The sequence below is a fragment of the Epinephelus lanceolatus genome, chromosome 14 (assembly GCF_041903045.1).
Source record: "Epinephelus lanceolatus isolate andai-2023 chromosome 14, ASM4190304v1, whole genome shotgun sequence".
In the NCBI taxonomy this organism is placed as follows: domain Eukaryota; kingdom Metazoa; phylum Chordata; class Actinopteri; order Perciformes; family Serranidae; genus Epinephelus; species Epinephelus lanceolatus.
In genome coordinates, this window is record NC_135747.1 from 11,653,586 (window position 1) to 11,679,098 (window position 25,513).

General features: G+C 41.2%; 1 protein-coding gene across 1 annotated transcript in view; it reads right to left on the reverse strand.

Moving 5' to 3' along the window:
• dnah7 (dynein, axonemal, heavy chain 7) overlaps positions 1-25,513 on the reverse strand; it is a 94,031-nt gene that overhangs the window by 10,642 nt on the left and 57,876 nt on the right. The window contains exons 40-61 of the mRNA XM_033612856.2: positions 24,038-24,257; positions 23,182-23,808; positions 22,714-22,959; positions 21,538-21,767; positions 21,068-21,398; positions 20,612-20,958; positions 19,973-20,153; positions 19,620-19,805; positions 18,872-19,035; positions 16,949-17,103; positions 15,125-15,315; positions 11,116-11,249; positions 10,676-11,011; positions 10,341-10,467; positions 9,808-10,002; positions 6,900-6,992; positions 6,568-6,744; positions 6,201-6,362; positions 5,894-6,094; positions 5,506-5,667; positions 3,934-4,119; positions 2,633-2,770 (exon numbers count right to left, since the gene is read on the reverse strand). Of these exons, the coding sequence (XP_033468747.2) occupies positions 2,633-2,770; positions 3,934-4,119; positions 5,506-5,667; positions 5,894-6,094; positions 6,201-6,362; positions 6,568-6,744; positions 6,900-6,992; positions 9,808-10,002; positions 10,341-10,467; positions 10,676-11,011; positions 11,116-11,249; positions 15,125-15,315; positions 16,949-17,103; positions 18,872-19,035; positions 19,620-19,805; positions 19,973-20,153; positions 20,612-20,958; positions 21,068-21,398; positions 21,538-21,767; positions 22,714-22,959; positions 23,182-23,808; positions 24,038-24,257 (4,789 nt within the window). The remainder of the gene's footprint in view (positions 1-2,632; positions 2,771-3,933; positions 4,120-5,505; positions 5,668-5,893; positions 6,095-6,200; positions 6,363-6,567; positions 6,745-6,899; positions 6,993-9,807; positions 10,003-10,340; positions 10,468-10,675; positions 11,012-11,115; positions 11,250-15,124; positions 15,316-16,948; positions 17,104-18,871; positions 19,036-19,619; positions 19,806-19,972; positions 20,154-20,611; positions 20,959-21,067; positions 21,399-21,537; positions 21,768-22,713; positions 22,960-23,181; positions 23,809-24,037; positions 24,258-25,513) is intronic.

Genomic DNA, 25,513 nt, shown 5'->3' on the forward strand with positions numbered 1-25,513 from the left:
ACTTATATTTCATCATCTCTGTGCCAGATTGATTTAAATTCATCCTTTTAAAGGGACACAAACTGACACAGAATATCATAGTCATATGATTTACCTCTTAATTTTACCTTTCCGTCCTTAATTTGTAGACATTTCCTAGGCTGGTCTACAGCTACCACTGTAACGCCACTGGTGATAAGATCTAAGCATACACTTACTGGTATCCCTCTGTGAACATACACACAGCTTCACACACACACATACACTCACACCCATACACACACAGAGCCTCAGAAGATGGGAGGTTTCACAACATTTCGTCCAATTTCTCCCACAGTCATCTGACACAATCTTATCAACAATTCTAATAATCATTCATGCTGATAATTATTCACTCTAATCTGTGATTCTTCCGCTTTCCTCTCCAACTTGCACCATTTACCTATTTGATGCTCACTCACTAGCCAACGGTAATGGATAATCATTGGCTAATGGCACCGAGGTTACAGTAGGGGAATGACAAATAGCTGTTTCATTCCATTTGAAGCGTCTCCCTGTTTATCGGTCATTGAGACTGATGGGACCGTATTAGATGCTAATAAAGTCCACACATGACTGAAGCCATTATTAATCTTGTTGAAAGGAGTTTATATGAATAAATGCCAGACTCCATTGAGCTCTAATTTTAACTTGAAGTGGCAATGCCCGTGGAAATTATTTTCTGTTTGCTTGTAGCGAGCCAGATCTGTTTTTCACTTTTGTGACGGTGTATGTACACTGTATATTATCAGATCAAACAGATTTAATCAGAGGAAGTGGGATGTATAGGATGCATATAAAGTAGGTGTGCACATTTGACACTCTGGTCTAGTTCTATATATAGATCACTTGCACTTGTTTATTATCAAGTTTAATTCCCACAGGAACATAGACAAGTTTCATCAATGTGAGAAATCTTTGCTAAGTGAGAGGCACTGCTCTGTTTCTTAAAATAAATAAATGGATATACGGCTAAATAAATATCCCTTCCCACTTTGTGGGAGAAGCTGTACTTCTGTCGTCTTCAAGTAGGTCTTCATGCCAAAATCTCTTAGATTTGATTTGCAGCAAACATTGACTGATATAATCCTCAACAAGCTAACCTAGTCTATCCCTACAGAGCTGAGATATAATGATGTGGGATCACACAGCTCCACCAAAGACACTGTGAGTCATACAGTGTCAAAGGAAGACAACTTAATAAGAGGGTCTTTTTTTTTCATTCTTTGAAAAGTCTCTCTACAAACAACTGAAATATTTATTTATATTTTTCTCTTTAATTAATGTTGCATACTTGCATACTACATGTTAAATGTAGGGCAATAAAATATTTAATGCTGGCAAGGACACTTATAAAAGACGCTGGAAACTCGAGGGAAGCATATTGATGCTGTGTGCGTTTATTTAAGACAGTATTTCAGTGTCTAGGTACACGTGTTTAAATGTGTGTACTCCAGTTTCGTGTGTATGTGTGTGTTGTGCATTTGTTGGGTGAGAGTGTTTGCACGCCATCTCCAATTTGAAAAGCAACCAGCTGAGTAGTGACAATCCAACTGAGCATCTGGGATGTTGGCCAAGAGGGGGCACATTGGATTTGGAAGCGAACCAGGGCTGCTGGCACTAAAGATCAGTGAACTTTTTTTTTTTTTTTTCTCACCAGTACCCATGCCAGGCCACAGTGCTGTTTCATGTCTATTTCTTGCCCAGTTTTACAGTCATAAACCTCCAGGTCATTTCATGGCATGATAATGAATTCAGGATCACACTGCTTCATGAAATTCTGTCCTTCTGTCGTCATTATTATAACAGATAGCATCAAAAAGAAATCTTAGCAGTAATGACTATATTTAGAAGTTGCAGTGGCTCAAATACAAAAGCTGAGAACTGCAGTGGTTGCACATATTTTTCATTTTTACTGGAGTTATCTTGAGATCACAAGTTCATTATTTTGTTATGTAAACTAAAGTCATTTTTTGGTGATAAATGATGTCATTATCTCAAGAAATCTGCCTTTTGTTTTCCCCAAAATTGACATAAGTTACAATGTTATCATGAGAAAACAAGCCTTGTTATCTTAAGATCATGGTATAATTATCCCATGATGTTGAAAAAAAAAAAAATCATAGTCTCTTGATAAATTATCTCATTATCTTGAGAAATCAGCCTTTTGTTTTTCTCGAGAATCGACATAAATTTACCCGTTTTGTGAAGTAAACAAGCTTTGTTTTTCGGGGATCAGTCGTGAAGAAGACGAGCAGTTTTCTTGTGATGAATTATCTTGAGAAAGTTATATTGAGAAATCGGTCTTCTGATTTCTTGAGAACAGTCATAAAGTAACCCATTACCACAAGAAAACAAGTTCTGTTATCTTGTGATAACAAAATATTTAACTTTTGATCTTGAGACAACGGCATTAAAACTATTTGCAAGCATGGACATTCTTGGCTTCCATACAAATTAAATACTTTACAAGTGATAGTACAATGTCTCAAAGTATAACTCTGAGTTTGTTTGCTTGTGTGTGTTTTAGCACTTGTACATGCTAGTTACTTAGTTCCTGACAAGCAGCCAATCAATATGATACTTGGTGTTTCACAGTTCCAGGTGGATTTACCTGTGTAAGCAGGATGCTGTCAAACAGTAGTTGTGTCTCAGCCTGATCCTTGGTGATATCTGCGTTGGCATTCATGCCAAAAATCTCTGGTGAGGGGTTGAGTGGCAGCGACTTGGTGTATTCTATGTAGCTGTTGTACTGCGACCGAGATGCAGGGAACAGAGGGAGAGGAGTGGAGTGAAGTAAGAGGACAATTTTTTAACGCAACATCAGGAAACATCTCGAGTAATAACACTCATTGAAAAACAAGTCGGCTCCTTAGATTGCTGACATTTATTACAATGACTATGTAAATGTGACTTCATGAATAAAAGATGTGGTTGGAGGGGGGTGCTGCACTGGAGAACAAAATGCCAAATAAAATGGAGCGCGCCATAGATTGCACTTGTGTTAACAAATATATCAACCCTCACTGATGGTGGCTGCCTGCTGTGCCTTGTTACACACATTTTATCTCCTAATGACTTTTTAAAGGTAGCTCAACAACAGTGCTAAGTAACTGAGTCCTGTAATATGCTTAGTTTAAAAACAAACACATTAAAGTAAGTTTAACTTTTCTTCTTAGTTTTCAAGGCAATGACACACCAGCAGCACATTTAGGTAACTGCTGGGTGCACGGTTAAGGAGCTGTTTCTGCTGTGCTGTCCTGACTGAAGGAAAGACACACTGTTTGAGAAATAGAGACTTTTCATGTTTATATATAAATAACAAGCTGCATAACATGCCTTTGCTGCAGTGTACCATATCACATAAAGGTCAAACTACTGAATGAATATACTGAGTAAATATAACAAACACAGTGTCACAGATGCAAAGCACACCTCTTACAAAACATACCCCTAGCGCTGTGCAACCGAGCCAGAATATAAAGCTTTGTGTAAAATAAAATATTTCTGCACCAGCAGCATATCACATAATAAGTCACCCTACTGTATGCAAGTAATCATTGACAGTACAAAATATAATCTGTATTTCTGAGATGAAAAAAAGTTAAAAAGAGCTAGTCAACAGTTTGCAAGTCCCACTAGCGGTAAATCTGCAGGCTGAGTGAATAACAAGTCAGTTCCGTTAGGTGCTTTCCATCTAAAAACAGACTTTGCACAACACTATGTTAAATATTGGATTCTTTTCCCTGGAAATATCATATGGCGTTTCCTCATTCCTATAAATCTTGTATGCATTTCTGTGCTTACAGCTAAATCCAAGCTAAAGTTGTGATTTATTTTTAAAAACCCTTCTTGATGCTAACACTGCTGTTTGCAATGATTTAACAGGAATATTGTGTGATTTTCTGCTCTTACATCTCCCTCAGCTGGTGCGTAGTAGAGCCCGCTGGGATCAAACTTGTAGTCGGGGTCGTCGATGATCTTTGAAGTGTAGAAGATAGAGAGGATCGTGCGCAGGGTCCGTCTGTCCCAGTCATCTGTCACACGGCCTCCATAGTTACACTCACCAGTCATATAGCGGAGGGCATCGAACGGCACTTCCTACAGCAAACAAGAAATCACGCATTTTAAACGGGAAACCAAGAATAACCATGTGTGAGGTTTGGATGTTATAAAAGGAGGTGAGCATTAAAAAATAGATCTCAGTGTGTGCATACATTCTTAGTTGTCTGCTTCTGAAACAAGAAACCTGGCTGAAATTCACTCCACGAGCTAGACTTGGAAAGGAAATTGACGTAATTGGAGGTGAAAGGGTAGGGGGTTGTGGCCATGGTGGCATTTTCTGGAGGAGGATTTCACTTACAAATTCAGCAAGCGATACTTGGTTACAAGATGAAAATGTCACGGCGTTCAAAAAAGATACCCTCAATAGTTTATTTCTGCCACTTTCTCTCAGCTACAGCAGAGGAACTGGGAATGGCGGAGGGCTGAAGTGCTATCTGTTTGTGGAAAAATGTCAAGAGGATTTTTGAATATGGCTGATGAAAGCGGATACTTGAGTGAAGAGGAACCCACTTGTAAAGCCAGAATTTCTATTATGGGCTTAGATGCGGCATATATATGTAGGAGTGGATGGTGTATGTGCATCTGCATGTGAGCTTTACTTTGTGCCAGAGATATATAGTCAGTTAATGGGAGTATATGTAAAGTATGTATGACAGAACAGTGCTGAGTTAGATTGCACCTGCCTGCATCCCACACTCTATGGAATTTTGTAATTTGAGAAATATCTGATAATGGTACAGATGACTAACTGCTGACAATCTTTAAGAGATGACATGAAAGTCGCTGTAACCAAAGTCCATTGTTGGTTTAACGGCCATTTTTGAGATATTTTACATTTAGATTAGATTTACATTAAAGTAGGTGGAATGAGATCATTTCTCTTTGACAGAGTTAATTTGGTCAACTCTTATTTCATAACTAAAACGTAACAAGAGAGGAAATGACAAAATTGACAACAAAAAATGCGGAAAAAAAATATCTGTTAGAACTAAGTTAGATCGCAGAAGCCATCTGCTTTTAGCTAACCAATCCCACCTTGCTCCATTAACATAATGTTCATTTTTACCGTCACTCAACTAGCTCCTAGAAGATGATTTATGATTTCTTACAACTTATAAACAGACACTAACTCATTTGGTAGATATTTAACATAATTCTGTATTACTTTAAGCTCCATGGAACCAACCTTGTAACCATTAACCATAAACGTGACGTTTTCCAGATAATGTTTGTCAGCCTTAACAACACACTTTACACATTTATGACCAAGTGAATCAGCACACTGAATTGAGTGGCAGACCTCAGTTATATATAAGTAATATAAAGTGGTAGTAATATAAATAACTAAGAAAGAAGTGCAGTCAGTCAGTAACACATTCTCAACCTAGGTGGAAATATAAGCAAAATATTTAAAATAACTACCTGGTACTGTTCAAGAAACATGTGTAGCTGTTGTACAGAGATGCGGAGGTCGGTCTCATTGAACTCATACGGAATGTTCCAACCCAAAGGTCCAAACTTCCTCCTCTCCTGGGTCAGGGCGTGGAAGAAACACAGGCCGTACAGTAGTTTCTTGAACACAGCCTGAGAGGTGGATAAGCATAAATGGAATGTACGGTCTTAGGTCGATAATCAGATAAATAGTGGTGGTCGTTTCGAATTTCCACAGCTAAAACAAACACACTCTGAAATGCACAGTAGGGGTGATAACAGACACAAAAGAGTTTAGGACACCAACTGATGAAGGTATGATAGATATGCACAGCAAGTCACCTAGACATACACAGAAATGTTTGAAGCACACACTGACCGGCTTGCTGCAGCTGCCAAAAAACTCCGGGTCAGAGATGGGGTCCATTAAGAAGGAGCGTGCAATGTTGGCACGCAGGCCCTTTGGAGCCTCATTGGTCATCTTTACCCCGTTCTGAAGCACTGCCACAGGGAAGGTGGGAGACGGGTAGCTAGTCAGCCAGAGCCTGAAGTCTGGGTGGGTAGTGTCTGGGTTCAACTCCTGCTCACAGCCACAAAGACCAGTAAAAATATAAATGTATTGGATGACACACATATATACGTTCCCATCTGGTGTATAGAAAGTATATGTGTGAGTGTGTTCTGACCTCACAGACTCTCTCCAGTGTTGACATCCATGAGGTGGCCAAGTGGCAGTTCTGAAGAACCACCCAGGTGCCCTCTTTAAGGCCCGTCTCGATCATACGCATAGCAATGGGACCCTGGCCTTGGCCCAGTGAGAGGGAAGCCAGCTTGTTACCCGTAAAGCCCTGAGGGATAACAACAACCGTACACACACATACACTCACTTATGTAGCTGCTTTCTGACCGAGTTGGAGCCAAAATAATTTTCAGTGCTTTTAAGACCTGTGTGGGAGCCTGGGAAAATCTAGAGGATCCAATTTCCCCTTTCATTTTGAGTTTGTACACACAGCAGGCTTCAAAGCTGCTGAATTTCCCCAGGTGTCTCTGTACCTTTTCATCTCCGAACTTGAGCAACGCAGCCATGGGGTCTGAGCCAGGGGAGAGGATAAAGATGAGGGGGGCACAGCAGTGGCTATCAACGAAGGCTTTACTCAGGTTGAAGGGCGGTGCTTCGATGAAGGGTCGACCCAAACTGTCAGAGACAAACTCCTGTACCATAGGAATAACCTGGGGAACGCATAAATGGAATGACTGTTTACTGATATATTTCCAGAAAAATCCGAAGAATGTTGAAAACAATATAGACGTCTTAAGAAATTGAGTTACAACTCAACATCCTTATAATTTCCTACCACCTCTTTGAAAACCACATTTCAACTGACCTTGTCTGGTCTGAGACAGCGGATCACCAGCATCCTCTGAAACTGGCTTAGCTTCTCCTGCCACTCATCAGGGAAGGGAGTCTGATGGGGGCTCTGCGAATGTGCACAACACAACTCATATTGACCTCTGACTGTACTTAAATATCTAGTAGTTAATTCAAATTCCACACCGGAGAGAAGATCTGTTGAATAAAGCTAAATTCCAGGGCCAACACTTAAGTGACTGGCCTAGAATACAATCAACCAGAGTATAAAGCCACACAGATGGCTTAATGGAATCTTTTAATGCTGGTTGGTAATGAGGAAATTCATTAATTGTTATTCATGCCCCTCATCAGGTTACAGAAAACATTCAGCTTTTTGTCAACTTTTCTTGGAGAGTACCAGGGAAGTTCTGGGGTGGGGTTGCATTGTATCGAGCTGTTGCAAGATGAAGCAATGTAATTAAGCAAAAAGAGGGGCGATCTGTAATGCAAATGGGGAGGAGAGTAATGCAGGGCAATAAATAAATATGTATGAAAAAGCAAAGACTGTAGAAAAGGAAAAAAGTGGAAGTAGAAAGAGGTGGGGAAAGAGAAAAGCCACTGGGTACTGGGTCAGAGCAATATGTTTGATTAATTTGTGGAACAAGTGTACCAGAGGAAGTGAGAAATGGTAGCGGGAACTTTTGGAATTATTTTCCCTAGGCCGTTTGTCGAGAGACTTCTGGCTATGTGCGTTGGCAGGTGCTTTGAGACGGATACACCTATTTAGAATCTCTAGGGGATTCTCTGTGTGTACAGGGGTGTGTGAGTGCCTGTGTGCTTGATTGAACAGCTGTTCTTGCATCAAGATTGAATAAATGTGAATTCTACAACTGGAACAAACTAGATTTAATTGGATAGAAGTGTTGTGGCTGATTCTGTTGATTATAAATCAAAGATGGTGTGTGTGTTTGAGTGTGTGACAGCAAAGAGACAAGCATGTGTGCTGCACACATGTTTGTGTGCACCACACATTGATTAAACAGCTGTTCTTGCGTCTAGATTGCATAGATGTGACTGGCACAACAGGAACAGAAAAGATTTAATTAGATAAAACTTCAATTTTAGATTCTTTATGATTCAAAGATGGAGATAGGGTGCTTGTGTGTATCATCCACACCTGACAGGCAAATTACTTTCCTCCCACTTTCTTTCTTGCCTGCCCTCTTCATCTATATGACATTTAAACTAATGAAACTCAGTTATCTGACATGAAATAAGAAGTTAAAACTTAAACTGCGGGAGGATTTGGTTCACTGAGTTAGCAAATAGTAAAAGGGATAGTTTGGATGTTTTGAAGCTGCATTGTATGAGGTACCTATCCATAGTCAGTGTATTAAACACAGTAGATGGTGAACGGCATGCTCACAGTCTGGAGAAGCAGACAAGACTACCACAGCAGAAGCTAAGCAATGTTTTGCTGTGGATTGGTGTAAGTAGCAAAACGTATTTTAGCCACCTAAAAGAAAATGTAAGTGTACACTACACCTTGTCACCAGACAGCCCTTTCTAACTGCAAATGGAGCCCATTATATGCAGCTATGCTGTCCTCAAATCCACCAGTCTCTCTTGACAAATACAGTAATTTTACCTCGCAGAACACGGGAGTTGTTGGTCTACCGCCGCCTTCACTGGTTAGTGTGTTTGTTTTATTGTGTGGCTTGGGTGAATCGAAATACACTGACTATGGATAAGAAACTCATGCAACCCCACTTCAAAAATTCTGAGCTTGTCCTTTAAAGGATGGAGTAAAGACTAGTAAAATGTGAACTGAAATAGGATTTTAACATAAAGAGTTAAACATTAGGATCATAATGTAGTAAACAAGCTAATACTAAGACCTGTTTGACAACTATTATGATGAGAACTGTATGTTTTCATATTTGGAGAAGTGCAAAATCAAGGCAGTAGTAGAAGCAAACTGTTTTGGGGAAGCTAAAATGTAATGTAAATGTAATGTTATAAGATTTACAATATAAAATTATGAAAGGTGTATTATGTTATTTAGCACAAAAAGCCGAAAAAGAATTGTTGTATGTGAGATAAATATTGGGCAGGCAAAGGGGCTAAGGTGTATTCAGCCACAGTGCTGTTAATTTTGCAAGGTGGGAGGGGTACTGAATGTGTTATGAGCTATCCTGCTGAGCTGCAGGGTGGGCGAGGCTGGCCTGTGGTTCATGTGCCAAACCCTCTGGGAAATAGGTTTAACCTTTTCACTCTAGCCCTGTTACCTTTCTCATCCCACCCCGCACCTTACTAACACTGTTTTGATGAGGTCACTGACCACTCTCTTTGATATTGGTGCGGAATTTAATTTTGTTTGTTTTCAGGGTTTATCAAAAAAGTTAGGTGCAGTCTTAGTGCAATTAGCTCAGCTTAACACCAACATATAAATATATATTGTATCTGCTGTATTTGAGAGAACATCTGAAGTCATGCTGAAGAAAAAAAAACACATTTAACAGTTACTTTTAAATGAGACCAATATTACATAAACTCAAGAGATGTTTTCTCCATATCTAAACCTGCTAGGATGGCAGTAATCTGACTGGGCACACCTTGAGTTTCTACAACAAGACACCAGCAGTGCCAGCTATGTTAATGTGTATAGCCACTCCATTTGCATTTCTGGGGCATTAAAGATTTTCCTCTCCCTCTAGTTCTGTTGGATATGTTGATTTCATGGTGCCTTTCTGTACATGCTGATTTAAAAAATGTGGACATTAACCCTAGTTCTCTGCTCAGGTATTCAACCGCACCAATCTTAAAGATGAGAGGAAAGACAGAAAACAACTAACTTTCCCCAGTTTGTCTTTACCATCACATATACGACACCTACAGACAGAGCCCCACCCAGACCACCCTGTCAGCATGATGACACTCACTGGGCAATCGTAGACCTTCTTCCACTCATTCCTGAGGCGAGCCATGTCACGACGCAGACCTTTGAAGCGCTCCATCTCATCCAAGCGGCAAATCTCATCCCAAGACTTCTTGGGGAGCCAGGTGCAGGGATTTGAGTGAGGGTTGTCCAGGCCCACACCACCCGTCAGAAGGAATCGCCACTCCCCCTCATCCACCTGCAACATCGGTTACCGTAATGTAACTACTGAAGTGTTAACACAGCAGACGATTTACCAGGGTTGTCTATTTACAGTGGCTTAAAGGTTGACCATTTTAGGGATTATCTTTGAACTAAAATTCTACACAAACTGAAAAGACAAGATACAGATTATTTATAAAATCATAAACAGGACTGGTAGTGAGAATATGAGGTGAACTAACTTGTTTGATTAGCTACAGTAACCACTTATTAACAAACCAATCAAAAACAACATTTAACATTCTCAAACATCTATGGTTTTTAAGTGAAGTTAGTCTCTATCTGTATATGTGTGCAGCATGTGTGTATTCCCACCAGCTTGTTGTGCGTAAGCAGACTGACACTGAGGCAGAAGGAAAAGAGCAGCTTGTCCTTCTCAAACAGTGAGCGACACACATTGACGTACAGCGCATAGGTAAAGTGGTCTCTCAGGATCTGTAGTCTGAAGACGACATATGCTTGCATTTAATAATTTCATTCCAAACCAAAGAGAACTCACAAACTCATCCTCACTCATGCATTATTACTCAACATACATCCCTTTTTTAATGAGTTTTAAGTCAAATATGACCTGTTGAGTGGAAAGGAAGCTTGGTGGAATGACTTGAAGGAACATGTATTTGGCGAGTGCATTTGTCAGCCCTGCTCACCTCTGTTCCAAGTCGTCACTCTTGTCTGAATTGTCGATGGAGCTGATGAAGAGGTTAATGAACCAGGTGAGGGAGTACTGGTACATGGGCTCAATGTTAGCCAGGTCAGCAATGGAGAAGAACAAGATTGCTGAATGCAAGGCGATGGGTGTGTAGCCCATGCGGGTCTCATCAATCTTCTTCTCCGTCACCTCGGCCACAGCCTGCTTCTCCGTGATCTCATTGGCTAACACTTTGGAGCAGGAGAGGATCTCGACAGCTGTCTCATCCTCCAGGATGTTACCCTCGGAGGAGGACAGCACCTCTAAGATTTTGTCCTCAATCTCCTTCAGTTGTCTGACAAAAGTGTGAGGACAATTTGACAAGGCTGCAGTTTACACTTTGAAGAGGGATACATTTTGTTTGATTAGCTGAAATGAAACTGGTGTGTGCTACTGTACCTTTTGTTCTCCGCTCCTTGCAGGATGAGAGCTTGTTTCTCTTCCTCCAGGTCAGGCCTTTCACGGGCCACCACAATACCAAGCAGCTGGTCTTGGATGCCTTCTGGGGTGATCATGAAGTTCAGAAGGGTCACCTACAGCAGAGAGGAATAAAAATACAAAAGACATACAGTACAGTATATAGACATAAACATGCACAAATGAGTGTGTGTGTTTGTTATGACTTAAGTTAACTTTGGGGATACACACCAGAGTCAAGACTAGTTTACTTGGGACAGCTTGTCCAGCTGGGAACAAAAGCCATATCCCCAACTCCTAGATAAACATATGTGTGTGTGGGGGCAGGCCTGTCTTATCCCACCCTTGCTCTCAGACATTTAAGCGAGGTACTTTACAGTGCAGTGTTGACCATCTTGACTTCAGTGCTGTACTTCCCACGAACCTCCTATCCAATCAATTCCAATAACCACTCCAGCCTTGGCAAAGCACAGGTAGGATGCATTTACTTTTTTTTTTTCTTTTCCGTGAAAAGTGTGGAAGTGTGTCTTTTACCACACAGCCTTAGTCATTCTGCTCTGCACTTACCCGTAGGTTAAAAGCCTATATCTGCTATCTACTCTCTGCCCTAATAAACGAGTGCACTTCTCCGGGGCCTAATTTCATTTCTATTGATGCCGTGGACCCACTCAGCTGGTGGTAAAGACTCAGAGCCCACATAAATCTCCCATTTGGCCTTTTCACACATACACCCTCCTTCTTTGCCTCCCTTCGTCCCTTGAGCTCCTTAAGGGCTGGTTTACTCGATGCTTGCCCTCTTGTATTTGAAAGTATTGCATTTCAAATAGGGCTTAATGGATATAATGGAAGCCCCATAGTGTACTCTACTGTAGGCAAAAAAAAAAGACTTAAGCAAAAAGGAAAAAAAAAAGATTGAGCCAGTTTTGAAAAATGAGTTGAATCTATCTAATAGCTGCCCATAAAGAGCGGGGCCCTGCAAATAGATGCTTGAAATGTGATCTTCAGTAATGCTTTCCAACCCCTTGCCTCTCTGTAATACAGTTTCCTTTAATGCTCCTTTTCTTGGAATTCTTTTTTTTTTCTTTCATTTTGGAGACTGTGTTCCAATGGGGAGGTTGTATCGGTGAATGATGATTCAGTGTTGCTGGGGTAAAAAACGTGCAGCTGTTTGAGTGATACGATGCAATAAGGGGGAACCAACAAGAAAAAGTAGGGCTCACCAATCTGTAGGGAAAATAAATCTTCCTTCGGAATGAAGGTCTAAAATAAGTCTCTAGTGCAACTAACAATCTGCTGCTGAGTTTAAACTTTAAAATAAACAAGACTAAAGGCCTTTGCACACCATGTCCATATGTTTTGTGTGTGTATTTTTTAATCCAACAAAAACTGCATTGCACAGAAACCTTGCACACTGAGTTCGATGTGTTTTATTGTTCTATGAGATGCGGAAATTTGCTTTAAGAGACAAAATAAAAGACACATTTGCTCATTTGCTTCTCCACACTGGAGTTACCTCCCTAGCTTTTGCCTCTCTCTCCCCTCATGCATTTGGCACCGTGGTTATCTAAAGGGGCTAAGCTGTCCTTCCTCTCTGTCTCCACACTGTTGCTCTCTGTCTGTGTATGGTCCACATCCTCCTCCTCATCATCATCATCCACCTGAATAGTACTATCTGACCTGTTGAAAGTAAGCTATCTGAGTTTTGAAATGATTCTGTGCACCCCGTTCCTCTCCCTTGTTGTACATGTATGTGTCCCGCAGGTAACGCCACATTTCCTTCACTGCTTCTTGGTCACACAACTCTCTACAGGCTTTTGACAGATGCAAAAAAATGCAGAAAATCAAACTTGAATGACGGAGGAGTGTTTCGGAGTCAGTGTGCATACATGGTGGACACAAAGTGAGGTCATATTTAATTTAAACATGCAACTTTTAGAACAAGAAATATGGACTTAGTGTGCAATGACCATAAGAGTCTATCCATTAAGCAAACTGCTTACATCATTGCTAACATGCACAAAATTACAACAATAACATGCCTTTATTTTGAAGATATAATATCTATCAGGTTATTGATCTTAGTTCAGCGTGTTACCTTGCTAAGATTTGCTAATTAGCGCAAAAAACTACGCAAAGCTGAAGCTGACAGGATTGTCTTTAGTTTTGCAGGTAATCTGGTCATAAACCAAAATATTGGATAAATCAGTCCAATTTTTAATTGATGATGCCGCTGAATGGAAAATAAATGGATTACCAACATGATTACAATTCACCCTAAAGGGGACATGAGTGTATGGAGCAAATTTTATGGCAATCCAGGGTTTTCCCTGGGTTTTTTCGAGACCAAGGTGGCAAAGGCCTCTGGCAGGGGGCATCTTGACAGCTGTACTTTTAGCTTGAGCTTTACACTGCTGACATGTATAATCATGTCCTGTGATTTTCAGCCTTCTATGATTATTTTTACCTTTTACAGCAGGCACATCCTGACAGCTGAGAATATTACTGTCAGGTATTGTCCCCCCTCTATTAAATATGAAAGGAGGCTGAAAATCACAGGAAAAGGTCTGTTCTGATGATACAAGTCAGCGGTCCTGAAATGTGTGTTTCTCTTCTATAATACACATTCTACATCTCAGAGGCAACGTCTTTCCACATACGGGCTTCCTTCGCCTTTCAAACAGGGCAGAGCTCTGTGGGAAGCAGTAGGAGAGAGACAGCCTGAGGGGGAATCGGGATCTGACACAACACCGGAGGGAGAAGCAGGTCTGTGGAGCTGTGTCAGGGGGTTACAAAAGTCATAGGGATACATCATCTGGGAACCATGAATATCTGTACAAGATTTTGTGCCTATCCATCCGGTAGATATTGATGTATTTCACTGAATATCTGACAGCTTTGACCTTCTGGAGGTATTAGAAGAAAAGTCAGAGGTTTCATCTGCTGACTTTGACCGTGAACGTCCATACAAAGTTTCAGGGCAATCCATCTAATGGTTATCGACATATTTCCCTGTGGATCAAAGCAGTAGACTGACCAATTGACCAGCTGACATTGCCATCCATTGCATGGCTAAAAATGCTTCCCAAACCACAGGAAACCCAACATTCTGACAAGCCAGACCTATCACATTAATAACCTTTCCCTCACAAAAAATGTTTCAGGTTGCATTCTACCAGCCAAAAATACAGTGCCCCATATAAACAGTTACACTTCAGCGATAAAAGAACTGCACTGTAAGTCAGCTCTATCATTTGGCTTAATAACAATCCCAAAACAAACTGGTTGGCTGTTGCTACTAAGTGTACTGGAAACAATATTTTTAAAGCAGAGGAATGCAGACACCTGGTGGCTCCTGCAAGAGCTTTTATTGTATTAAATTCTTCTATTAACTTCTGTTTTAGCAGCAGCTTTGTTGTGAAAGATACATCTAGCTAAGGTTCCAGCTCCATCTGCATGGAAGGGGTGGGTGGAGGAGGCGTGGAGGATTGCACACAAAAGGTTCATTGCGACAACACTGACACCTGCTGCAAACAGCTAAGGCATGTAGCAGACTGTCAGGAAATGCTCTGATTACTGTCACACCTAAAGGTGTGTGCAGGCTCTTGTCTGTCTGTCTGAGTATGTTTTTGTGTGTGAGACCAGGACCAGGTCTGTTTGTGTGTCTCAATTTTGTATAATGTATACAACAAAATTAAACAATAGGTGCTGTGGCAATGATATGCATTCATGTTACTGCAGTACTGAAAGCCCTGTTGCCCTATCACTCTTGTCAGCAAGCTGACCAGTTAAATTGGTGGCAGACCATTATAACATTTATCAAATGTTACCATTCGAATACAGCAAAAAACATCCCCAGTATAGTGTTTAAGTATCAGAGTCACTGATTTTTCATGTTAATAATAAAAAGAGTTACCTCAACTTAAAGTGAGTGAAAGTGTACCATGATACTAAAAAATATATAAGTGCCTGAGGCTGTTCCCCACTGCAGTACCTTGACAGAGGTCTCAGGCAGGTAGTGCGGGTTACGTAGCTTGGTAGTGATGTAGAAGCGAAAGTGGGGAGCATATTCAATGGTGGAGTCTCCCAGGCGAATACACATGGCACCACCTTGTTTAAAGGTCTGTCTCAGCAGCAGAGGCTCCAGGATAGGGTCCAGCTCCTCACCAACATTCTCCAACAACACTTAGGAGAAAAATGTTCAGTCTTTATCAAAATGTTCTAATCAGGGGAGGCTTACTCTTTTCAGGGCTTTTCTTTGTACTCACTTATTAACAAGCAATCTCGTATGGGAGCTAATTGGGCACATTTTGGCAGCCGAAAAACTAATCAACACAAAGCATTTTCCCCACATCATCCAAATCTTAGCATCATTGCACTGGTCCCAGATCTCCTTTAGAATACAGTTTTAATTATTAATATTTACTTACAAGGCTGTACACTGCATTCCATAAAATTATATTTCTAGCCCCTTACATCCTCAAACACCACTCAGATCTTTTAGCTGCTGCAGAGTCCAAGTTAATAGGGTAATCCCACTTTTGCTGCCCTGCCTCCTAGATCTTTAACAGCCTTCAATTTAGCATTACTATTCAAAACATAATAATGTATTTACACATATGAAATTTTATTATTTCTTTTTGTTTAGCTTGTCTTAATTTGTCTCTTTTACATGTTTTACTTCCTGTCATCGTTTACATGTTCCTGCCTCTGGGAAGCACTGAACGATGACCTCTGTGCAACACATGCGCAACACAAAGAAATCAGCGAAGCAAGATTACAACATTACCAGTTACATCATTATTAATGGGATTTCACATTAAGTATGATAATGCTGTTCTCATGTTAAGAGCATTAACCCATCTATAATTGACATTATGCCTGAGGTATTAACCAGGTTTTTATACAGCACTCAGAGCCACTGACAGCTGATGAACTTTCTCCCAGGATAGTGAACCAAATCAGGTCTGTTCCAAATTACTTTGGAGCATCATTTTGTCCTGGTGCATCCCTAATATTTCAGCAGATTAAACAGTGCTTTATATCATTTAATAAACATAAGTCTCGCCTATTAACAGACTTGGCAGGGAAACATTTGTTCACCCACGCTAAAATAAAGAATACTAGCACATAGTCAGGATTGTAGGCTGCAATACAAACAGCAAGAAACTGTAAAACTGTGAAGTTAGCGGATTGGCTGTGGAGGGTGGAACTGTAGCCTCTGGGGACTATTTTGCACCCTGCAAGGACGAGCTACTCTCTGAACTGTTAGCCTTGCAATCTGCCAGTAAGACCCAATGGCTGGCTGAGTTAGGTCATTATTTAGATGTCTTTTTAATGGCTGTGTAGCTGTCTCTGTCTGTTTCTTAGTCTAATTCCTCCCTTGCTGTTCCCTTTCAAACCCCCTAAAAATCTTACAAGACTAAAGTATGAGGAAACACACACTGAACAAAGGCAGCACAAAGGAAAGTCCCTTCTGCCTAAGCATGTAAATATGACCCTGATACTGAGCATGAAACAAATAACTTATTTATCCTGTGCTTTTGTATGATTTATAGTAATTTGATATACTAATGTTGCAGCAGACCTAAATAAAGGTTTATTGGAACATCTCACTCAGAAATATTGCTAATAAGAATTCTTCCTCAGCAGAACAGAGAACAAAGGAGACAAACAATCCTTGCACAGCAATAATTAGTCCCTGTGGTATAGAGAGACCTCAGCAGGCAGTAAGAGGAACTGCAACTATGTGAATGAGGCACAAACAGACTAGGCAGCCACAGCAGAGGCATCAAATCAGAGAGAGACTAATGCTTACCTGGCGTGCCAAACTGGATGCAGTTCTCCAGAGTGCGTACAAAGTCAGCGTCACTCAACTTAATGATACGCAGGCCATTGGCCTTCTCCATGTTTTTCACCCATTTGTTGGCCTGGCCCTGGGGATCAATCATTAGAGGCCACCGCCTTGCATTACTGCAAACACACACACACACACACATACAAAGAGTAGTCAGTTATCAAATGGTGCTGCCTTGTCAGAGTGACGGATCCTGTGACTGTTAACCATGAGACATCACAACAGCAGGGGGGGATGTTGGAGGATAAGAATTGAGATGTCGAGAGGAACGTGGGGGTGAACATTCACTCTGAACACAGTTAGCTAGATAGCTCACAGTTGGGTATCACACCAGGGGCCATAGTATTGTGATTAAAAAGCAATGTTGCTGCTTCATTTACACAAACAAGCTGATGCCTTGTGACTTTTTTTTTTAACTTTACTTAAAGGGACACTTCACCTCAAAATCAAAAATTCCTCCTTTCCCTCTTACCTGTAGTGATATCTATCAACTTAGAATGTTTTGGTGTGAATTGCACAGTGTTGGAGATATCGGCCGTAGAGATGTCTGCCTGAACTAGATGGCACATGGCTTGTGAGTGATCAAGACTCAGTAAAAAAAAGAAAATACATTTGAAAAACTCAACAGCAGCATCTCTTTCCAGAAATCATGACCTGGTTACTCAAGACAATCCACAGACCTTGTTGTGAGCAGTTCACATAGGAACTATTTTCTTTCAACCATGTCACCATGCAGAAGAAAAAGTGTATCAACTCATGGATGAGAGGCGTGTCCTTGCGACAGCACGAGATGTAAACATTGATGGCATCCTTCATGGCTGAACTGTAACGTTAGCAAGCTCAGTGGTGCTAGGTGAGCTAGCAGTAAATGCACACTTCCTTCTGTGTGATGATACGGCCGGCAGGTGTAGTTCAGTAGAAAGAAAGTAGTTCCTACAAGGTCTGTGGATTATCTTGAGTAACTGGGTCATGACGCCTGCAAAGAGATATTGCTGTTGAGGGTTACAAATGGATTTTTTTGGTGCTCTGAGCACCACTAGCCAAGTGCCATCTTATGCCGATATCTCCAACACTCAGCAACTCACACCAAAACAATCTAAATTGACAAACAGCAATGTAGGTAAGAGGAAACATATGTATTTTCAAATTTTCGGTGAACTGTCCTGTTAAGGTTGAATCAGACAATGTTACATGGACTTCCTATAAAGGTTACAAAGTTCTGTTGTACAGTTTTTTATTGGAGTGCATGGATCTGTAGTGGGCAAACCAATCTTGAGCCTTTAATAAAAGGTAAACTATTGTGATCCAGATACACCAGCTGTCAAACACAAAACTGCTTTTTGTTAAAACACTGGAATCTGTTCCTTTTGCACAGCAAGTGAAAATTGATGTGGCATAAAAAATAAATAGCAGCCAGCACTTTCATTTAAGATATTCACGCTCAGAGTAAGCAGAGGCCCTTTGGGTATTAAAAAAAAAAAGATCGATTGCTTTACCTCTATTCCAGCAACAATTTGCTGTGGTACCACGCCTCGAAAAGGCTGCTTTTATGAAAGGTACATTTGAAAGCCAGTTTTCAGTTTGTGTTCATGTCATTATGTAATTTTGAGACCCTGTCCAAATCTTGTCCAGACTTTTCTGACACAACAATTCAAGTACAACTTTATTATAAACTGCACTGTACAGCGTTATTTTATAGGAAAATATAAATTTTGTATTAACACTGGCTGTCGGCAGATGCTCAATATTAGATGTCCCACAACAGGAGCAATAAAACAGTGGCTGGAGACATCCACAGTTGGTGTGTTTAACTCTTGGCAATACAACTAAGGAAGCATTAATATATATTCCTCCCCAGCGAATGGTTATGCCTTTAATACTCACCTGATTATGATACCGTTGTCTATGGAGAAGCTGTCTGATGGTAGGCCAGCGATAGTCCATGCACGAATTTTTACTGGATCACCCAGAGAGTTCATCAGAGACATGTTGGGGGAGCAGGGAATCTCTTTGCTCCTGCAAAGGTTCATCCACTCCTCTGTCTGATCCTGGAGAGATGAGGACATCTACAGGTGATGACTTAATTTTAACTTAACTTTTAACTTACTGCATGTGGAGAATAGAACACGTGCACTAACTTTCAAACAAATAAGAGCATATGCTTGTAAATAATAAAGCTTTGCATATAAATGATAACTGATTCACTCTGCCCCTTGCTGTTGTCCAGCATCACAATGGCCCTCCATGTGACAAAGTATAAACGATGACCTTTAAACACTGGCTTGGTCTTGGAGACATGAGGCTCAGCAAAAGGAAAAGGCAAAGCGCCTCGGTACCTCCAGGGTTCACTTTGCACTAAACTGCTCTCAAGCATTTGGCTGTTATTGATCTGAAAATTGTCTCAGAGTATGTTAAAGAGGCCTAAATTAACTATGATCTAAAACCCTTAAAAAGACTTTATATAAACACAGGCAGAAGGAAAACACAGTACTGTACACTTATCAAGTGTGTACCAAGTCATATTATGTAGTGGTGATACAAAAATCTATGCAGCTGCAGGTCTTTAAATAGTGGAAGTAATACATACTTACGATCCACTTCCAAGTATGCACTACCTGCTCCCTTAACTTACCTGTCTGTAGCTGGAGGTGAAAGCTCCCAGGTAAGCCACTATGCCCGCTGAGATGAGGATGTCCCCAGTCAGGTTGTTGTAAAGCTCTCCAAGATTAACGGCCATTTCGCTCCAGCGTGTCTTCTCTCCACCCAGGCCTCCAATAAGCTGCTCAGCTCGCTCCAGCTTCTTACTGCACAGATCCACCTGGAGGACATCAGAGGAGGAGGCGAAGAAGGAAAGCACAAATGTGTCACACTGTGGCCGTTTTTTCCAGCTCAAGGAGCAGAATGAAGGCCACGCTTGCCAGAGCAAGTAATAAACAAAATGTTAAACCATATTCAATCACACAAACAGATGTAAAAAGCACAAACCTGACTCTCCAGGTCAGCTTTCTTGTTTTTGTTTGCTTCCAAAGTCTCCTGAAGCTTTGAGAGTTTATCTTGGACCTCTTTGAGGGCAGCCTGCTTTTTCTGGAGGCTCTCCGTGGCCACCTTCAGCTCCCCCTCGGCCTGTGCCAGCTTTTCCTTCTTTGGTGCCACCACCTTGGCCACTCTGAAGGATGGTGTAGTAATTAGACATTTACAAGATAAGGAACCTCCTAAGAGGTGTGGGTTCTTAAATCATTAAGATGCACAAATTTGAGCCAACAGTAAAATGAAAAATCTTGCCAAAATTGCCAAAATACAGAAAACAAACTTAAGTGCTTTCTATGAACTTCACTGTATGCAGAATTTTGTTGGCACATACAACCTTTAGCTTCAATCAATGCATGTAACATTTAAGACTGTCACAACAATAATGAACATTTCCCTTTAAATAATCTGCATCTTGATTTGGCTTACTTGGCATATGCATGGTACACTTGCTGCAGGAAAATGATTATTCCCAGGAAGTTACCGATAGCCAAGCTTCATGTTCCTCACTTAGACGAATGAAAAGCTCTCTCAAGCTTTGTGAATATGCATCAGTTTTTATAAATGATAACACAGGAGGAAAAGAACATCACTTACTTGTCATACTTGTCCATGGCGCACACCCACTTACACATGCCTTCAGCTGCAGTGGAAGCAGTTCGAATCTTCTCTGGTACAAAGTCTGGGTTGGTGATGTACTTGTTGCGAATGATAGCCATGAGATTTGGTGGGATGTTGTCCTTGTCATACTCATGGAGGCTTTGGAGAAACCTCATGTCTCCCAGAAGCTTTTTGGCCGGGCCCCAAAAGTCCTCCACTTTTTTACCGGGGCCTGAGGGGTCAGGCACACGATCTGGCTTGATGCCTTTGAGAATACAGATTGCCTCCATCACCAGCTTAACAGCTGGAGGTGGGCTTTTCATGGACTTTACCACTGTGATATCCTGTTTATAAAAAGAACCACATTTATTTGTTGCCGTCTTAACAATTCTATTCCAGTACAGCTAGCCTTTGAGTCAGAAAAAAGTAAAAAAAAAACTTTGCTCCTTTTACCTGATTGGTGAGAGTATTCAACGCAGACAGGGCTGACTCCAGGATGGGCATGGCCTCAGCCAGGTCAGCATCACACTCATCCTTGATGGCCTTGGCAGCCATGGCTTGTTCGTTGGCCACGGCCTCATCTTCTTTCACCACCTTCTCTGTCTCAGCCACCTCCACAGATTCATGCTCAATCACCACCATCATCTCATCTACCTCCTTGCTGGCAACAAGCAGCTGTGGTTGTAAAGCCTCCAGCTCAACTTGCATAGTGGCCACCTGGTTTGCTGCTGACTCTAGCTTCTCAAGGCCCACCTCATAACGACGTTTCAGCTTCATTACCTCACTGGGCAAAGGAAAAAGAGAGAGGAGGAAGCCCTGATTTTACACATGGAAACTGGATTTTGTCTTTTGTTTGTTATACCTGACCTGGAGTTATGCATCTGAAATCACAATGTACACACACAGTTTATCTTAAATCTTACGCTCTTTTTGTCTTCAGCAGGGCCTTGAAGGTGGAAATGAGCTCCAGGTATGAGGTTGGGGTGACATAGTTGTGGCGCTGCAGCTCAGCCAAAAAGCGAACTGATAGTTCTATGGTTGAGGTGTGGAAACTCTTGCACATGTTGATGCAGCCTTCTCGAGACTCATCTGTCATCTCAACATCCTCCAGGAAGCGACAGGCCACCGCCTGCAGAGCATCCTCTGGCCAAGTCTGATAAAGAAGGAAATATGCTGTACTGCCACTGTGCTACCATACATAGAGTGTCTTTTCATCTCTGCTATGGTTTTCTTTGGAAGCCCTGGGAGGGGATTGAAAAAAATATGGTGATCCATTTTCTATGTCTGATCTACACTGTTTTCTTTCTGTGTATATGACTTAAGATCAACTTTCTAAGTTACTTTTTTCACCTGTAAAAACAGGTGCACCACTACCCCATGTTTAAATAGGACTAATACCATTATTTTTTTTCAAGGTGCATTTTAATTTCTCCATGCACTAAACACATAGTACATGTATTGTGTGTTAGCAAGTCATGTAACATTACTGTTGCGTCTTTCTTTCTGCTAGAAATGTTTTTATTACCACAATACATTTCTAGCCAAAGGAAGGACACAACAGTAATGTTACATACCTTGCAAACAGTGAATATACTGTTATGTGCCTTACATTAAGAGATCACACAGTAATTAAAACTCACCTGGAAGAAAACATGAATGTCTTTAGTCCTATTTAGAACATGGGGAAGTGGTGCACTTCAGTCTGTTGTGGCTGAAATGAGTATTACAACAATAAAAACTTAACAGAACTTTTTTTCCATCTGTTTTCACAGATGAAAAAAGGGAACTTCGAAAAACTATCCTTGAAAAACCTTTTCTTCACCTGTTCTCAAGTCGTAAAGCACAGGAGAGAAAAAAAAGCAGACCAGACTAAGAAAATGAATCACTAGAATTTCTTTTCTCACTTGCCTTGCCTTGGGCTTCTTTAGTTTTCTAATGATTCCAAGAATTTACTTAATTTTGATTTACAAGTGGCATCTTATGACTATGCACTGACATTCTCCCACACTATATTGCCCCTGTTTTTTGATTAAGTACCCAGGTCATCTTTAGCTGCTACGGGCAGCAAACTAGAACTCATGCAACATACATATACACACCTGGAACCAGTTAATGGTGCAGCAGTTAATGAGGGCCGGGAAACGTCTCAAACGGTTCCTAAAGGCGTCTCCGATGGGACTCATGGCCAACACCACATGCAGCTGTGTGCGACAACGCTCTAAAAACATGTTGAAAAGGGACAGGGGGCTGCCATCCGTCTGCTTGTCACGGTCACGCTGGCGGTCCAACACGCGCATTTGCTCACAGATTTCCTGCTTCTCGTCAACTGCAAATAGATTAGGCACCTAGAAAAAAAAATAGATTACAGGATGTTCTGTGTTAGGCACTGGATTCTTCTATCTCTGTATCCCTGTGTTTATATCCATATTTACTGTTTTTGCCTAACCATCTATCCACACACCCATTTTTATTTCATCCAAACCTTCAATTGCTAATCAATCTTCCTATAGTTTGTGCATGTTCAACTCAACTATCAATCCCTATGTGTCCGCTCTCATCCACCTTACCTCACCAGTGTTGAGCAGGTTGCCAATGTCCTCCAGGAATGACTCCATTTTGATTTGAGTGTCTGTAAAGAGGAAAACTCCATGAGCTTCACCCTGCGTGGACTTCCTCATGATAAGCTTCAGGTCATCATGCCATTCAGTGGTTCCGTAGGTCTTGGAGATTTCCACCTGGAAGAGTTCTGCTTCTGCCATGTAGGCAGCCAACCTGGTTAGAGACTGTCTCCCGCTTCCACCAACGCCTACCAGCAGGGCGTGGCCACTCGGCTGCTTGAGGATGCGAGAAATGCGGCACACGTGTTCAATGGCAAAACGGAAGAGCACCAGATTCATGGGCGCTTTGCTGATATTGTTGTATTCCTCCAGGTGCGACTCCACCACCTGCCGGAGCTGGTTGAGGTCATGAACCTCGCGGTAGTTGCGGTCCTCGCCCTTGGGATCATGAAAGTCACAGAACATGAGACTGCGCAGATCGTCCTCAGTGACCTTTCCATTATGGTCCTGGTCCAGATGCTGGAAGAGCTGATGGAAGTTTTCCTTCATGTGACTCTGAGACACCGCCTGTAAATGGTTTATAAGCCACGATCGATCTGTGTCGTGAACCAGTCGATCATAGTATACCCTCAAAACCTGAAGATCAACAAGACATAAAGAGAGTGAGTGTAAGAGACAGACAGAGAGAAAGCTAGATAGATGGCAACACAGGAAGTTCCACAGGAATTCTGTGTCTAACTTCACTGAAGCTTTATCTATTTCCACATATTTACGCTCCACTTTCTTTATTATATTTGCATATTTATGCTACTTTAGTTACACAGCTGCCAGGTATTTTTTGCTGATTTGTTGTATGCAACTTTACCTCATGCACCCAGAGCCGTTTGATGACAGATGGTTCATCTGCAGTTTCTGGCCGTGACAGGCAGATGCCCTGAATGACCCGGGAGACGTCGCGCAGATTGAACAAGTAATGGGACTTTGTGGGGGTTGGTAGCAGGTTCTTGGTGGCCTCTCGGTACACTGACATGGTGCTATTAACGATCTGAGAGGTCAAAGCTGCAAACGGTTTGGGGAAAGCAAACCTGTAGATGGAATGGTTCATTCATTGTTGAGATCCCATTTGGATTATTTTCTACAGCTTAGTTAAGAAACTGAATAATTCATTGTTGTAATTTTTTGTTTCATTAATGAAACACTCATAAAATGAATAAATTAAATATATATGATCAAGGATGTTTCTTCTATCATTAGCATTAATAATGTATTTACAAAAAGCCCCAAACTGCCAAAGTGTGACATTGCTGTCTTGTTAAAATGCAAGTAATACTTGTGTTTGCAGGAGTGGTTGGGGAGATCTGAAACCTTTTCCAACAGATTTGATTGCTTTAGGACTTGTGGTCTCTGAGGTAAACACAGAAGCAGTGCAGTAAGAGTGGGGGAAGAAGAACACCTTTAATCCTCTAATTATTGAAACAGAAAGTGATGAACAGAATAACTGTATAATAACTTCCATTTATCCTCCTAACTTTATGTACAACATTGCCGTTTTAGCTGCCCAAGGCACGATCAGACAGTGTGTGTTTAAGCAGCCTGGGGCTGTCTTTTGTAATTGTTTTCAATGATAGGTAAGTGTTTTGCTTGCTGCTTTTGTGTTGCTAAGTGCCTTGTGCTTTTACAGGAGCACCCTAACCACCTTGAGTTGAAAAACTTCAACTCCAAGCAGAAAAAGCATCCAACGTCATCAGCATTTTTTCCCACAGTCCAATCAGATGCATTGAAAGGTGGGCCTTCTGTGATGGTGATGGTGCTCCATTAGTGGTTTGCATTATGCTAACTTTAGCTCATTTTCATCATAGTCCTAGGCAAACTGCAACATATATCTGAACAAAATGTCGCTTCAGCTACTTTCTGTCTCTCACAGTCTCTGACTCATCCTAAAATAAACCTTGAATCAACCATCATCCAAGTGAAGCTCCTGGATCAGCTGGTGGTACTACCTGTGATTTCTCCTCTGTCTGATGGTTTCATATACCCACACAAATCTCTTTTTCCCTGTGAACACATCTTTTTGGGGACAGCCTCTCAACCTCACTCAAAGCCAGAACAGGTTCACCTCTGCATGTCCATTTTAATGCAGATTTTAAGGTATCTTCTAGTTTGCTTTTCAGCAGAACTGAATAAAAAAGCACTCTGCCTGATCAGGGCGGCCTTCAACAAAAAAGGCAGTGCAGTGAGCCTGTCTAATCAGGGCCTAATGATCTTTTGTTAGTAATAATTTACAATTCGATCTGTTGCCAAAAGTGGTGGGAAACTATCCCTGACTTGTTGGGGAAAAGCT